At 41.4% G+C, this 15,850-nt stretch overlaps 1 protein-coding gene across 21 annotated transcripts in view; it reads left to right on the top strand.

The window, feature by feature from the left end:
- Positions 1-15,850, top strand: part of TRIM9 (tripartite motif containing 9) — a 102,250-nt gene that overhangs the window by 67,521 nt on the left and 18,879 nt on the right. For 13 of the 21 annotated variants that reach the window (XM_059914224.1, XM_059914221.1, XM_059914219.1 and 10 more), the window contains 4 exons: positions 2,546-2,656; positions 3,784-3,937; positions 11,588-11,745; positions 12,944-13,082. In XM_059914224.1, coding sequence (XP_059770207.1) covers positions 2,546-2,656; positions 3,784-3,937; positions 11,588-11,745; positions 12,944-13,082 — 562 coding nt within the window. Of the gene's footprint in view, positions 1-2,545; positions 2,657-3,783; positions 3,944-11,587; positions 11,746-12,943; positions 14,865-15,850 lie in introns of those variants that run through there. The other 8 variants (XM_059914217.1, XM_059914212.1, XM_059914210.1 and 5 more) reach the window with 4 other exon arrangements.

Here is a 15,850-nt window from a genome sequence, read left to right as displayed (position 1 = left end):
GTAACAAATGATGCTGGGGAAACTGGCTATCCTCATGCAAAAGAATGAAGCTGGGCAGTTACCTAAAGCCATGTATAAAAATTAACCCAAGGTAGATCAAAGATTGAAATGTAAGAATTGAAACTATAAAACTCTTAAATGAAAACATAGGGCAAATGCTTCATGACACTGGATTTGGCAATGATTTCTTGGATATGACACCAAAGGCACAGGCAACAAAAGAAAAAGTAGACAAATTGGACTTCATGAAAATTTATAAACTTTGTGCATCAAAAGACAGCAAAAAAACCAAACAACCCAATTTAAAAATGGGCAAAGGACTTGAATAGACTTTTCGCCAAAGAAGATACACAATAAGCACGTGAAAAGACGCTCAGGATTACTAGTCATTAGGGAAATGCAGATCAAAACCACAATGAGATACCACTTCATACCCACTAGGATGGCAATTTTTTTTTTTTAAACAGACAACAATAAGTGTTAGTGAGAATGTAGAGAAATTGGAACCCTGTGCGTTGTTGGTGGGAATGTAAATGGTGCAGCTGCTGTGGAAAATAGTATAATGATTTCTCAAAAGAAGAGTTTTAAACAGAATCACCATATGAGCCAGCAATTCCACTTCAGGGTATATACCAAAACAAGAACCAAAAAAAGTGAAACAGGAACTCACACAGATATTTGTATTCTCATGTTCATAACAACTTTATTCACAACAGCCAAAAGGTGGAAGCAACCTGAGTGACCATCAATGGATGAATGGATAAACAAAATGTGGTATATACATACAGTGGAATATTATCCAGCCTTAAAAAGAGGGGACTTCTGACACAAGCTACAACATGGATACACCTTGAAGACATTATGTAAGAAAAATAAGCCAGTCACAAAAGGACAAATACTGTATGATTCCACTCATATGAGGTACCTAGAGTAGTCAAATTCCTAGAGACAGAAAGCAGACTGATGGCTGCCAGGGGCTGGGAGGAGGGGGGAATGTAGAGTTAGTGTTTAATGGGTACAGAGCTTCAGTCTGGGAAGAAGAAAAAGTTCTGGAGATGGTTGGTGATGATGGTTGCACAACAATGTGGATGTATGTAATGCCACGGAATTGTCCAATTAAAAATAGTTAAAATAGTAAGTTTTATGTATATTTTATGAAAATAAATCAGAAAGGAAGATCAACAATAATAAATGGATGAACTGTCAAAAAATTAGGAAGAACTTTGTGTCAAAAAATAGGTTAAATAAATTATGATAAGCCACGCAATCAGATATTTATGTAACCAGTAACATTTATTGATGGCGGCAACACGGGAAATGCCTATGATATGGTGTTAAGTGGGAGGAGATAAAATTGTCACATACTATAATTGCAGCTATAACTAAATCTAGCTCGGAAAAAAAAACTGAAAGGAAATATCAAAATGCTTTAACCATTTACATTGGAGTGGTGAGGTGATTTGCTTTTTTTTTTTTTTTTTTTTTACCTATTTTCCTATTGTTTTTGAAAGAGGATGTCATAATCTTTCATGGAAAATAAATTTATAATGAAAACTGAAAAGAAGGAACAAGGAAAAGTTTTAAAATAATTGTTATTAAAACCCCTTTTAGTTATTACCCATAAAATCCAGAATGGTGGTTGTTTTTGAGGCTTTTGCCAAGTAGTATAAATATAGAGGATGAGTAATTGTGGTTCCTAGAAAACCCTTGTTCAACTCTGTGCTTCAAAAACTGCTTCAGGATTTGGGTCACTGAGCAGAGGACACAGAAGATGAACATTTCTAAAGAAGGAAACTTTTCAAGGACTGCCATGCCCTTGACACTGGGCAAAGACAACTTCCTGGAGACAAAAACTGCATGTTCAGAGAGATGCCTCTCTAGGTTAAGGTAGACTCATCTCTCGGCAAATAGCCTTTGAAACTGCTTTCCGAAGTGAAGCAGTGAGTGATACTAAGTGGATTATAACTTGATTCTGTATCCATCTTTCTCTGGCATACTTGCTGTCATTAGCTCATTGTCTTTCAGCAAGTTCCACCTCTAGCCCTATTGTACCACCCACCCAGGGAAAAGAGAATCGGAACAAGAGAGGATCTGGGTTCAGATGATGTCTGCTCTTTAGGAGGGACCAGTAGAGGGCGTCTGTCCCAGAGCAGAAGCTGCCGCTGCACCTCAGGTTACTCAGCTCCTTGACAGGCTCTCCACGACCTCCCACGTAGAGCAGCTCCCAGAAGAGGGGAGTGAGGGGGACCTGTGGAAGATGTCCCTTGAGGCACCAAGGTAACCCGCTTCCCAGAGGTCCAACATCTGCGTGCCTTTCTGATGGGTCCAGTTGTTATAAGCCCCTCCCCATAAGAGCCATTATCCAATCGGTCTTCCAGACCCATTGTCCACAGCAGACATTGCCACGCCACAAATATTCTCATAAATTTAGTTCCATTCCGTGATGCTCTTGGATTCTGGTTGAAAGAAGCTTTCCAAAGTCCCAGTTTGCTTTCTTTTCTACCTTCTGCCATTTTGGACCATTCTGTTGTCTCCTCAATCCTAGGTGGTTCGAGATCAGATCTCTCACTGCACAGTGAAATTGCGCCAGACCACGGGTCTCATGGAGTACTGCCTGGAGGTGATTAAGGAAAATGATCCTAGTGGCTTTTTGCAGGTAAGCGTCAACTAGCTTCTGCTTCAGATTCTCAATGCGTCTATGACGCCAAGGCCAGACTCCCAACAGCCCTGGCTGGGCATGGGCCCCTGAACAGCAGAACCCACCTTTGTGCGGCCGTGTGGACATGGGTGCCTGCGGAACTTCAGTGGCTTCTCGGAAGTCTCTGCCACCACGTGCTACGAGATTGAGAAGTGCATGGGCTTTTACATTTGTTTTTGTTTATGTTTGATTATGAAAACATAATTCCCTAAAACATAATTCTCTAAGTTCATCCAAAGCAGAGTTATTGCCTTGCTTAAGAATTGGGTCCCTTTACTAATATCCTGGACAGTTTTGTCAGCTAGAGATGTAATTATGCAAGGTTTCTACCTTTTTTGACACCTCCTTCTGGCCAGTAAGTCAGTGATTTCCCAAATAAATTGAAGTTTTTTCATTCCTTGGATGTCTCATGACTTCTTCAGAGTGGTTTTAGTGACATGTTATGATGTCAGCTAAATTTTACTTAACTTTTGATCCCAGTGATTACGGGACCTTTTATTAAGGAATGTGTAGATTCCTTCCAACTGACATTCTACCAAACTGGCCAAGAACAACAGAGGGGACCTAAATATAAGGAATGAAAAAGTCCTCTACCAAAGAATAAAGTCATACATGAAGATGATATGCTTAAAGTGTAGGAAATTCTATATTACAGGTTAGCATATGCAGCCTCTCTGAACTATTTAATAAAACTAATTTCTAAGTCTTGACAGGATACCCACAGCTCCTATCAGAAACTTAGGGCCATTGGTTCTAGTAGATTTAACTAATTGCTAACATATCATTATTTAATGTTGTTGGCTTTTAGTTGATAGGTCATAAACAGCATGATCATATATCCAGATCATATATTAGAGCAATTAACAGCAGCTAATTATATATAGTGCCTCCCTCTGACTCCTAAAGTGTTCAGATTTTCATGATAAATCACGGGTCACCCTCGTCATAAGAGGCTCCTCGCTGCCTGCACAGAGACAGGAAGGGTGTGAGTCCCGAGGCACTCGGTGGGATGCTCTGGGAGGGCCAAAGAGCTCTGTGTCCATTGTGGGGATGTATTTCTTAGGCTGTGGTCTTTGTTGCGATAGATTTCTGACGCCCTCATAAGGAGAGTGCACCTGACTGAGGATCAGTGGGGGAAAGGCACGCTCACTCCCAGGATGACCACGGACTTCGACTTGAGTCTGGACAACAGCCCTCTGCTGCAGTCTATCCACCAGCTCGACTTTGTGCAGATGAAAAGTGAGTGCCTGCGCCACCCCCCACCCAGTCATAGCAGTACCCTGAGTGGATCCTGGTGCTGGAAGCAGGATAAAGGCGGCTTGCCAGATTGCAGCAAACAAAAGGCAGCCTCCAGGTTTATAAATCAGCTGAGAGGTGGGAAAGTCCACACACACACACACACACACATACACAAACACACACACACACACCCCTCTGGTTAATGTTACAAAAATCTGGAGTGGCTCCTATCTTATCATGTAATAGAAATGTACCCTTTTAGCTGGGTGACCTGCCTCTCAGAAAGTCAGATAAATCCAGATCAACTCAATGCTCGCCTCTTTGAGAATCTTAAGAGATTTCACATGCTCAGCATCAGAGACTAGCTGACATAAAAAGAGGAAGAAAGAGAGAGAGCTGTACATAAATAAAATCTTGTTACAGATAGTAACCCAGATATATTGATATAAATCAAGGGAGTTAGAATTGAGACTGCTTCCACAGGAGTAGAGATAGTGGCAAACAATTGAGTGTAGATTAGCGGGAATTTGAGAGGATCAGAGTCAGCCTGCCTATAGTGGTCAGGAAAATGAGAGCCTGGACACAGAAGGAAAATGAAACTATGAAATAAATTGTAACTTTTTAAACTTTTTGGTCCATGCAATTCAGGGATATGGCAAGATCTGTTTGCGATTTTGGGTGGATGAGGGGAAGAACAAGTACTTAAAATTATCTTAAGGAAAATAACTCTTTGAAAAAAAGGTAAAAACTCAAACCAAACATGCAATGATATTTTTATGGCAGGGTAAGTAATAGCCCATTTGAAAAATATTTCTGATTTTTTAAAACTTCTTATTGTGAAATAATTATACATTCACAGGAAGTTGCAGCAATATTAAGGAGAGGTCCCCTGTACCCTTCAGCCAGTTTCCATCAGTGGTCACATCTAGCATTTAACTATCACATAATATCAAAACCAGGAAACTGACATTGGTACAGTGTGTGTGTGTAGTTCGGTGCCATCAGGTCACATGTATAACCGCCTCTGCAATCGAGATACAGAACGATTCCATCACCACAAAGATTTCCCTCCTGCTACCCCTTTTAGTTACACCCACACGCCTCCCCTCCCCCATCCCCAATCCCTGGCAACCACTGATCTGCCCTCTATCCCTCTGACTTTGTCATTTTCTGATCTTTTTTTTAAAACTGAAGAAATTGATTTGCTCTTTGCTTCTCCCAATTTAAGCATCCGCGTAATAAATAACTTAGAATTCAGTGCCTTAACATTTTTGTTTCTTAAGAAAAATCTGCATGCGTGCTTTTATTAGACAGAGAGAGCCATATAACCCAGCGAGTGTTAGGGCTACAGACTACATCGTGCAGTTACAGTCATTCCTGTCCCTGGTACATGTACTTCCCTCATTTTTTTAATGGATTTTGGCCCTCTTTTATTTTCAGTTTTCTCATCTTTTTGTTTCATATGTATTGCTTTGGGATAATGCCTTAATTTTCTAAGTAAGCAGTGTATAGATTATAAATAAAAATGCTTCGTTGTAGTAACAAAAATAGTTAGCATTTACTGACTGCCTACCAAACCAGACACACTCCTAATTGCTTTCCACGGATTAACTCATTTTATTCTCACAATCCTAGTAGGCAGCTGAGAAAACTGAGGCACAGGAAGACTGGGTTACTTGCCTGAGCTCACCCAGCTAGTGAGTGGCAGGGCCGGGATTCAAACGCGGGGAGCATGGTTCCAGAACCCACACCTACAACTGCTGGTTTGTGCTGTAAAGTTAATGCCTTACTAAGTGGCTTCTTCAAGGAATAACTGAAGTCTTCTCTTAAACTTAAGAAATTTAATTTTTTGTTGCAGCAGTGCTTTCAAGCTTTAAAATTTTTTTTTCTTTAACACCTACATGGTAGCCTATGATGTGTCACCATCCAAGTAGTATAGAGAGCCTGAGGTAAAGCCCCCTTGATCAGCCTCTCTCTTTGCCCAGTTCCTTCAAGGAGGTAGAATCATTGAAAGGTTATGTCACAAGTAGCTCAGAGGAGAAAATGTGTCACAAAAGGGTAATGTAAGGGCTTTTGGTGGAAGAGAAAAAAAAAAAAAGAGCCAATCCAATTAGCCTTGGTGATGGGGCAGGAGGAGGGGCAGGTAGAGGATAGAAGCCTCAGGGCTTTCAGATGGTTTAATCAGCTGGAGAGTCCTCTCCTCCCCCATCCGTCCTGAGTCATGTCCATCTGCCATGGTGGAGTCCCGGCCAGCTGGCACCATGGTAACTATTGTACTGGAGTGAACTGGCCCTTCATCTGATGTGGGAACTGCAGGCTCACGTGTCGTGCATCACAGACCACATTCCTAAAGCATTCTCGCTTGGCCATTTAGGGCTGCACACAGGAGTTAAGTGTGGACATGACTGTACACACAGGAGAGAATGCCACACATGCTAAAGGCCAAAATGCAGAAAACTCTCACAGCAAAAATTCACCTGGAACACAAAATTATCCAGAACAGTTATTTATGAATTTAATATTAGCAGGTCATTTGGTATGAGACTGGATTATTCCATTTTCCTTTTCAACACTTCATGTTAAGTTAATTTACTTCTGTTAAGTATCCCTCTGCAGAGTTCATTTATAAGCTTTGCTTTGTGCTCATTAAGTTTAATTAATTCAGTGAGAGCCCAGTCCTCCTTAGAATCTGAATAATTTTCATCTGTCATGCTTTCAATGGAAAGAAAAAGCCAAAAGGTATGACACAGTAGAACTTGATTGATGGTAGTTAAGACTTCTCCTACTGGCCCCTTTGATATCTGTTAGTATATACACAACCGTGCCTGGTGTAATGTTCGTCTTTGTATTTTCTTAGGATATTCATAGTCAGTTTAATAAACTGTGCTTTCACAGCTTGTCAGTAAAAATATCTCAAGAAATTACACCCCAATATCCATGTACAAATGGCCAAATTTAAGTAGCATTTGGAATGGTGTTAATCTGACCATTGTGAGACTAACAATACGTTAGTTTCAATATATGATATCTAATTGTGCGAAGTGGATTAGTAGAAAGTTTAAAATATTTTCAAAGTTACTAGAAATAGGCATTTAAAGCTATGATTCAAACTTACAACTAGAATATCTGTTTAATTCCTGACTCAAAATCTGAGTATCTCTCTGGTTTTGAAATTTCATCTCAGGTGCCTTTTTTTTTTAATATCAAAGAAGATAGGTCTGTGGTTGGTTTTAAAATATTTCCACTTAGGCCAGCTGCTACTCAGCTAAAATGCATTGCCTAAAATTATTCTCTTATTAGTTAAGGATTTAACTGATCTGCTCTTTGTGATTCCACATCACCCTCAAGCAATTGAGATTTGAGTGGAGAATGCTGGTACCCTCTTTGTTCAAACACCCCTAAATTGTGATGGCATGTTTTCCAGTTGCATTTTGATTAGAAAATCATCTTACCCTCTTTCTAGACTATGGGAGTTGTGCTTGATCTCTCAGGCTTTTCTTTTGTAGAAAACAACTGATTAAACTTTGTTTTCTGTTTTTATTATGGAGTAATAAACACATTTTTCCTTAATTCTAAATTGCTATTTTCAACTCTTACCAGGTCATGGGAAGGAAATTTTAATTTTTTTTTCCCAGTCTATCAAGCGCTCTGCTGCTTGGCTCAGAATAGATTTCAGATACCTACCCTCTCCCAGAAAAATATTACCCCAGAATTGCCTAAGTACACAAAGTGTTCCAAGGTTCAGGAGTCAGTGCTGAAATGAAACACCAGTGTGTTCATTCCAGCCCAGGATGAAACATTGACCTAATGGTCTATCAAACGTTTTTAGCACATAGATCAATGGCTGTTAATCCCTTGAGTGCCTCTACTCACCTAAGGACACATTTATCTTCATTAACTAATGTTGAATGTTAAAAGCCCTGAGTATGCACCAAGGTCATGGGCAAGGCCAGTATGATCTGAACAGACCCTCCTATAAATCATGGAGAACGAATGCATAGAGCTTTGGCAGTGATTGGGGATGAGCACACATGCAGACTCGTGTGAAATTTGTTCATGGTCTGAGGGCCTGGAATTCGTGTCCTCAAAGCCTGTGTTCACGTTTATCCTTAGCAAAGTACTAGTGATAGCTTTCCAGAAACAGCCTGTCCTTCCTCTAAAGTCTAAACTTTCCTCAGATGCCATTTGTATTGTTCAACCACCATAAAAGGGAAAGACAGTCTACAAAGGAACCTTCAGAGAACATGACAGAGTAAAATTGCTTTCCCAACCACCATAGCTCTTAAGGTGAAATGTTTCTTTAATCTATACCAGCAATTCTTGAGAAGCTTTATTGTTCACATTATAGGAACCAAAAATGTTTCATTCCTCTTGGAATTAGGCCTACACTTTCCCTGTCATTCACTATTACTGAACCCCAGACTGGAGAGGCGATAAAAACATCCAGCCCCTGGAACCAACCTGCTGGGCATCAAAACCCAGCTCTGCCACTGACTAGTGGTGAACTCTTTCTGTGTTTCAGTTTCTTTGTCGAATATAGGGATAATAACAGTACCTACCTTGTGGGGTCATGTTGAAAATTAAATGAGTGAACACATGTAAGCCTCTGCCCACAGTCTGGCCCTCTGCAGTGTTTCCACATCACGGGATCTCTTTTCTCCCATTGTCCTCACCACACTCCTGTGAAACCTCACAGAGGAATTCTGGATGATTGTGAGTGCTCTCAATCTGAAAAGTACTGGGAAGAGGGGAAAGTAAACAAATGTGAAAAACGTGAGAGATAATTTGAACTAGAATGGCCTTTAAAAGGTAAGACATTTGAAAACCTTGGTATAACAAGCCACTGTGGCAGAATTTAATTTTGAGATGAGGCTCCACCAGACCCCAGGGAAGTCAGTAAGAACAGCTACCCTCCTGTGTCGAAGAGAATTTTTAGCCTGAAGCTTGATTTTACAGGCTAAAAGGATGCTGAGTACTAGAATTCTGATCAGGTCAGGGGAAACTAGTTCTTTAGGAAAAATAAAGATGTCCAGGAATGATCATGAAGGTGTTAAGATAGTTATTGTAGCTCCAACGATAGGAATTTCAATAAAATAAAACCTTCTCTCTCAGAGTTCAGCCCAGGAGCTGTAATGCTGTCCATTTCCAAAACACAAGAGACAAATCAATTTGAAAATACTTTGGATTCTTGTAGGTCATTTATTTTATACCTAATAAAGTGAAAAAGGGTAATAATAATATAACACGCAGTATAAAATCCGTTGTTCTGAAATGCCAGCCTTAGTCTTTGCTAATGAGGCTGTAATTATGTCACATTTCCTTTTATATGCAACATCACTTTGGGGTAAATAAGGAAAAAGAAAAAATAATTCTCAGCACATTGAGAAATAGATTTAGATACATGCAAATGTTTCTGGGTTCCTTCCTTCTCTCTCTTCCTCTCTCTCTCTCTCTCACACTTTGCTTTCTTTGCTTGTTTGTTTAAATTTGGGACAGTGTTACGATCTGAAGATTAGTGACTGGTTAGACTTTTTTCTCTCTCCTTGGCCTTTTAAAGTGTATCCACTGAGGACTTATGAATGAAGTTCACATGTTTTAATTACATATGACACCATGTATTTCAATTAATCTTTTAATTATACCTATGTCTATATGGGAAATTTGAGGTTTCTTATCAGAGACATTGCAAGTATTTGTATGATTCAAATTGAAAACATCTTGTGATCTTATTCTTTGATTTTAAAATTGATGAAATGTAGACTTGCCTGAAACATGAACAAAGGGAAAATGAAGACTGATAGGGCAGATAATGAAATAGAGTCCAAGAAATTGTTGTTTTATGGAATGCTGTAACCATTAAGCACAGCTAAGAGCAAATATCCCCAGGGAGAATCATTCCATGTCTCTAGAAGCCCTTTGAAGAATGGTTTGCTAAAACTTGTCAGATTTTACTCCACTGTTAATATGTTAAGATGTATTCTGTTTATACGGAAAAAAAATTAAATGACAAAGTAAGTTCCTAACTGGAATAATGACCTTAAGTTAACCTCCAATTACAACTCCTAGATGATACCTATTACATGTAGATGGTCATTAGAATCATTCAAAGGAGTTCTGTCTTCTGTCTCCTCTTCCCAGCCAGTCCTGTAGTCTATGTATTGGACAAGGCAGTGCATTTATTTCCTTTCCTCCAATTCCAGATTTCCTCTGAGGCTGCAGAGCCATTGTTCTCTGATAAGATTCCACCTGAACCCCCGCGCAACTGAAACTTGAAACATTATTTCCCTTCCTAAACTGATGACCTCCAATTAACTGGTCGTAATTTTGATTTAATTATGTTTGATCTGATAACTCAGGCATGGTTTTCTTGTCATGTACCAGCCTTCTTAAGTATAAGATAATAGACCTGCTTCCCCTTCACATCACTTATAGTCACTGCTTTTGTTTTCTAGGTAATCCACCATAGAACCTGTTTTCTAAACTGCTGTTAAATGAACCATCTTAGTCAGGGTGACTGGCGAGGAGCAGATTTAATTCAGTGCATGACACTCCAAGCCCAGTTTTGGTACAGCATACCAGGTGTTCCACAGTTAACATTTGTTCATCTGAATGTCCCTGGACGTGGTCCACACCATTCTCTCCTGTGTTAAGGTGCTACAAAAATAAATCCATGTTTTGGTGCTGAAAAATAATTTTAAGCAGTTAGTAAAAACACTGCTCCCAGGTACATAAATTGAGTTCATATGTTAGGAACTAGGATTATTCATTCCTTGACATTTCTATGTCTGTATGTCTGAAGGCTCAACTAATCTGCAGTTTTAAGTAATACAAGACTCAACACAAAATGGGGGTGGGGGCAGGGGGGTATTGTGACTAGTAACACTGTGACAGATTCTCACAAGGTCACGAGGACACTCTGACCTTCCCTGCCAGGCCCCATCTGTTCCCATACTACTCTCTAGGCTCACAGTTGACTGCTCTACACCTACAGAAAGAACAGACTTGAGCTAGTGCCTTTTTCAAGGTATAGCTGCTTTGAAAGAATGATGTCAAATTCCTCAGAAGTTTCAAAACTGAGAAATCACTGTTTGTGTCACTTGGTACCAAATTTTCAAAAATCCAGAGCTATAGCTACTTATGTGCACAAAACCTTGAGTGGAATCACTAATAAAAAATGATAGAACCTTAGAAATATAGTGGTTTCAGAGCTATTTCTCAGCATAGGCAGTTCCCATTTTATTAAATGTGGTTTAAGGCTCAGAGTAAACTCGATGATAAATTCATCAGGCATGTTATGGGTGAAACAGGCTTCAGTGGGCTGGATGGGACATCCATTTCCCACGTGAAACACTTCTCTTAGGGGTGATGCCTTCGGCGCTCAAGGGGGTGAGAACAGAGCCGTTGTCTCCCCGCCAGTTAAGGTAGGAAGTGCCACCATGAGCTGGGAAAAGGCAGCGCAGTAGACCAGAAACCACTGCCACTCCTGGAGACTCTAGGAGGGATCCTGTTCAGGCGCCCCGCACCTCCATGCACCCCAGGCTAGCTGCTTAGCCCAGCCACTTGGCCTAAGTAAGGGCGTGCTTCTCATTCCTAGATACTGAAAATGTTGGCAGCTCGACAGAAGCCAGGGTGACACTAATTTCTGTTTAGCTTCCTCTCCAGTCCCAGCGACCCCCATCCTACAGCTGGAGGAGTGCTGCACCCACAACAACAGCGCTACGCTGTCTTGGAAACAGCCGCCCCTGTCCACGGTGCCCGCCGACGGATACATTCTGGAGCTGGATGACGGCAATGGTGGTCAGTTCCGGGTAAGTGGAGAACCTACGGCTTGTCAGCCAAAACCGGTGACGACCTCGGAGGACCCACCATGGAGTCTCCGACCCATCCCGGCAGGGCCTGCCTGCTCTTCATCTGAGGCCTGCTTTCTCCATGTCCCATCAAAGAAGGACAAAGGGGTCCCTGACTAGAAACTGCCGCACTCTTCTGAAGAGGAAATATTGATACGTGCAGTACTGCAAGCGCTGGCGTCAGATTGCCTGCATTCAAGTCCCGACTCCCCCACTGGGCTGTGGGACTGTGCCCATTTGTCAGCTCTCTGAGCCTTCAGGTCCTCATTTGGAAAAAGGGGATGACAATAATAACATGCACCTCGTGCACTGTTGTTAAGAGCCACTTAGATAATTCATATAAAATTCTTAGCATACTGCAATCTCAGACCCCAGTCTACTTAGTATCCCACTGACAAGTTGTCATTTTAAGGCTGTGCTTTGGATGCAAATTATTTTTACTCATTACATCAGCATAATGTTGCAACGTGTACAGCTAAAGAGAGAGGCAACTGCCTAACCTATGCTAAGGATGCATTATGCTAGGATTTATTTTAAGCTTTGGAAATGTCATTCTTCCTCCCTTCCCTGTTTCCTCCCTCTTCCCTCTGTACTGTGGTGAAAATCTGAATACTCGTGATTTCCCTTCCTAAACTACAAAACCCCTATGCTTTGTGACAGTTTCTGAAGTTATCAGTGGGTTATAAACATAGCATAGAGACCACTTCATGTTTTCAAACCTGTTCTTTACAAATCATACTGATGAATAAAGATATTGCTCAGTAGGTATAATATACTGAATAAATGCCAATAATAATAATAAGCATAATGCTAACTGTAAGTACCCAGTTTTAATCTTTTAAGCCCTATCTGCTAATAACTAGCATTCAGTAGGCTGCCAGACCCATGCTAAACACAAGGCACTATGCTAGTCAGTTTGCACGTATGACCTTATATAATCCTCACACCAACCTCATAAGGTAGGTATTTTTGTCCCCATTTTACAGAGAAGGAAACTGAGGCTAAAAGAGGTCAATTCAGTGCCCAGTAGCTCACAGGATGAGCTCAGATCAGGCAGACCCCAAAGCACCTGCTCCTGTCCACCCTGCAACACTGCCTCCTGACCAGCCCCGGGCAAGGGTTGGAGTTAAATGGTGGCCTGTTCTTTTCTGCCCCTCAGGAAGTGTATGTTGGAAAGGAGACCATGTGCACCGTGGATGGTCTTCACTTCAACAGCACATACAATGCTCGCATCAAGGCCTTCAACAAAACAGGAGTCAGCCAGTACAGCAAGACCCTGGTCCTCCAGACGTCCGAGGGTAAGGCCCTTCAGCAGTATCCCTCAGAGCGAGAACTGCGAGGCATCTAGCATGGCTGGCAAGCCCGGAGGTAACCCCACCACTGCCCACATTCGCAAGTGTTTCCGTGACTTCCCCTGCATTCCGGCACAGAGCCGCTGTTTCTCTCCTGCCTTTAGCGAGCCCATGGTATGTGGACGTGATCAAACCAAAGAGTCCACAGCGGCAGTTCCAATGGCCTTGGCCGGTGGCTTCCTTTGATAACGCTCTAAATAAGCTGCAGCGGAAGAAGCTGAAAAGTGAAGGCCTCAATGTGCCGCGGTGTGTGAGACAGATGTATCTAGGCTCTAGGGCAGGCTCCCATTCTCCACGATACACAACATTGGCCAGTTTTGCCCAGACGATTCTCAATTGCTTTGTAGCGCTGGCTTGGGTCTGAGGGCGGGGCCGAGGTCCTTACCAGCTGCGGATTTATCCGACTGAACGTGTTTCCAAGGGGTGTGGGGCGCAGGAGCCGTTCCGAGAGGGCCTGTCGGCCACTCCTGGCTTAACCAGAAAGTTCCGTTTCACACGCTGGGACTGAGGCTCCCTGTGGGCACCAGCCAGGAAGAGGCCAGCGCCTCTGCATTACCTCGCCATTTTCACCTTTGCCAGTACCTCTAGGTTTGGTTAGGCTGCCCAGGGCCTCCGCACAAGGTCCATCTCCAGACAACTTTCGCTTCTTGGCTATACTGTAAATATTTTGGTCATCAAAGGCAAGCCGTCCATCTCAGGAGAGGGGCTTGGATTTGATGGCCAGGTATAACCTCTGAGGCTCTTAACATTTTCACTCTAAAAGCAATTGCAACACATGAAATTAAACCTATGACGAGGTATTTGTGGTCGGTGCCAAAGCATTTTCAGACCTTCTGGGTGTCATTTTAATCATAGAAGCCACCCCCATCCCATGGCATTCTCTGTAACTTCCCTCTGCAGAACTGATTATGTTGATTTTGTTCACATTCCAAATGTTAGCTAAAAGAACTGTGCTCCGCTTCCCACAAACCTCAGCATGTGCCAGTCACCCCTAAAATGGTTCACATGGTTAAAAATAAGCACAACTTCAAATCCCACAGCAAGGTTGAAAGGCCCCTAGTCGTGCAAACCACACTTGGGGAGCACTTGTAATTCTGAATGATGCTACTCAAAGAGAAGGATCTGGTGAAGGGGAAATGCCCACATACCTATCCCCCTGTGGGTTATAGGGATGTGGTAGCCAAGCGTCCCCTGGGATGATCATTTTAGCAGCTTCTCTCTGGGAAGAGAGCTATCAGCTTGAGAGCAATTGCCTCTTTTCCCAAAGCACCGTGCTAGATGCTAAAGCCCTCCAGAAGTGTTCCTAGGTGCAATGCAGAAGGCCCTTGATGGGGATGGCCTTGTTTCCCATGTGTGTACAAAGCGGTTTGATTGAAGAGTGAAGTGCATGCCATCAGAGCAGGGAGACAATTTGCAGCAACGTTGTTAATGTGTCACCAGACCTACGGGAAAACTATTTCTATTCATAATGCATCATGGAAATCATACTATTCTGCTAAAATCAGTTATTAGCATAGCAGCCTGAGCACTTATGTCTCTCTTTTCATCCTGCAGGAGGGTGTAGTTTCTAAGTTTCGATTAATGTTCATAAGATTATGGTGTCTAATAAATTACAGGATTGGAACTGCGATCCTTGGTACCACAGTCACAGAACTGGGGGTCATTTTCTAAAAGAAACTAACGGAACAAGTCCTCTTCCAACAAAGAAACTGTACTGTAGAAATTAATTTCCTCCATGAATTTTATATATTGTGTACAAATATAAGGTATGTATCTAAATACAAAGAAAACCCTATCCTCGTGTAGATATCAGTATTCTCTGTTACTGCACAGAAGTGATTTTCTCATGATGAAATAAAGTTCACACACATACTTTCTCCATAACTTTGGTTTGTTCTATTTGTTTCTCCCTCATTCTAATTCATTCCAACAGTGAGACAAGATTTAGAAAGCAAGAAAAAATATAATGAATAGCTTATTAGGAAAAATAAGATTTGATCAATCTGTAACAATTGAGAAAGCCTGTAGAACTAAAGAATTATACCTCTTTTTTTTGTTTTTTAGAAACCAATGAGAAAAATGCCATTAACAGAGTTTTAATAAGTTAACTGAACTTATACTTTATTAATCTTATTTCTAACCATTCCTGGAAAGATTTGCTTTGGAGATTTTTTTTCTTTGCTGCTATTGTGGGTGATGGGATGGTTGGTTTGCTTTCTACTTTAATAAAATCTTTTATGTTCTTTTTAGCAAGAGTTAACCCCTTTCCAAGGTTCAAAATAAAAAGTCTGTATCACAGAAGGGTACGATCTCGTATGTGATAGCAAGTCTAACTCGTATTTACATGCATTTAGTCCAAGGTTTAAATCACTTATCACTCATACTCTCTGAACTATCACAGAACCTTCTGCTGACCTAAAGGTAACATTATGCAGGGGAGAGCAAATGTCCACATTGTTGTGAATTCTGACCTTTTTTTTCAAAAGCAAATTTGTTTATTTGTCTATTTGTTGGGCAGTATTTGATAAGTGTCTGATACGGGTATAGAGTGTTGAGCAGAGGTCACCCAGCTGTCACGGAGTTCACAGTCTAGGAAGAGAGACAGGCCTTAAAGAAATAGACACGCAAATATTGCATATTTACAGATTATGATAAACACTGTGAGAGAAGGAAAGGGGACCATAAGGAAGACATAATTTGTATAAGGGAATCAG

Source organism: Balaenoptera ricei, chromosome 2 (assembly GCF_028023285.1).
Source record: "Balaenoptera ricei isolate mBalRic1 chromosome 2, mBalRic1.hap2, whole genome shotgun sequence".
In the NCBI taxonomy this organism is placed as follows: domain Eukaryota; kingdom Metazoa; phylum Chordata; class Mammalia; order Artiodactyla; family Balaenopteridae; genus Balaenoptera; species Balaenoptera ricei.
Note: the sequence above shows the minus strand (reverse complement) of the source record. Positions and strands in the feature narration are given on the sequence as shown.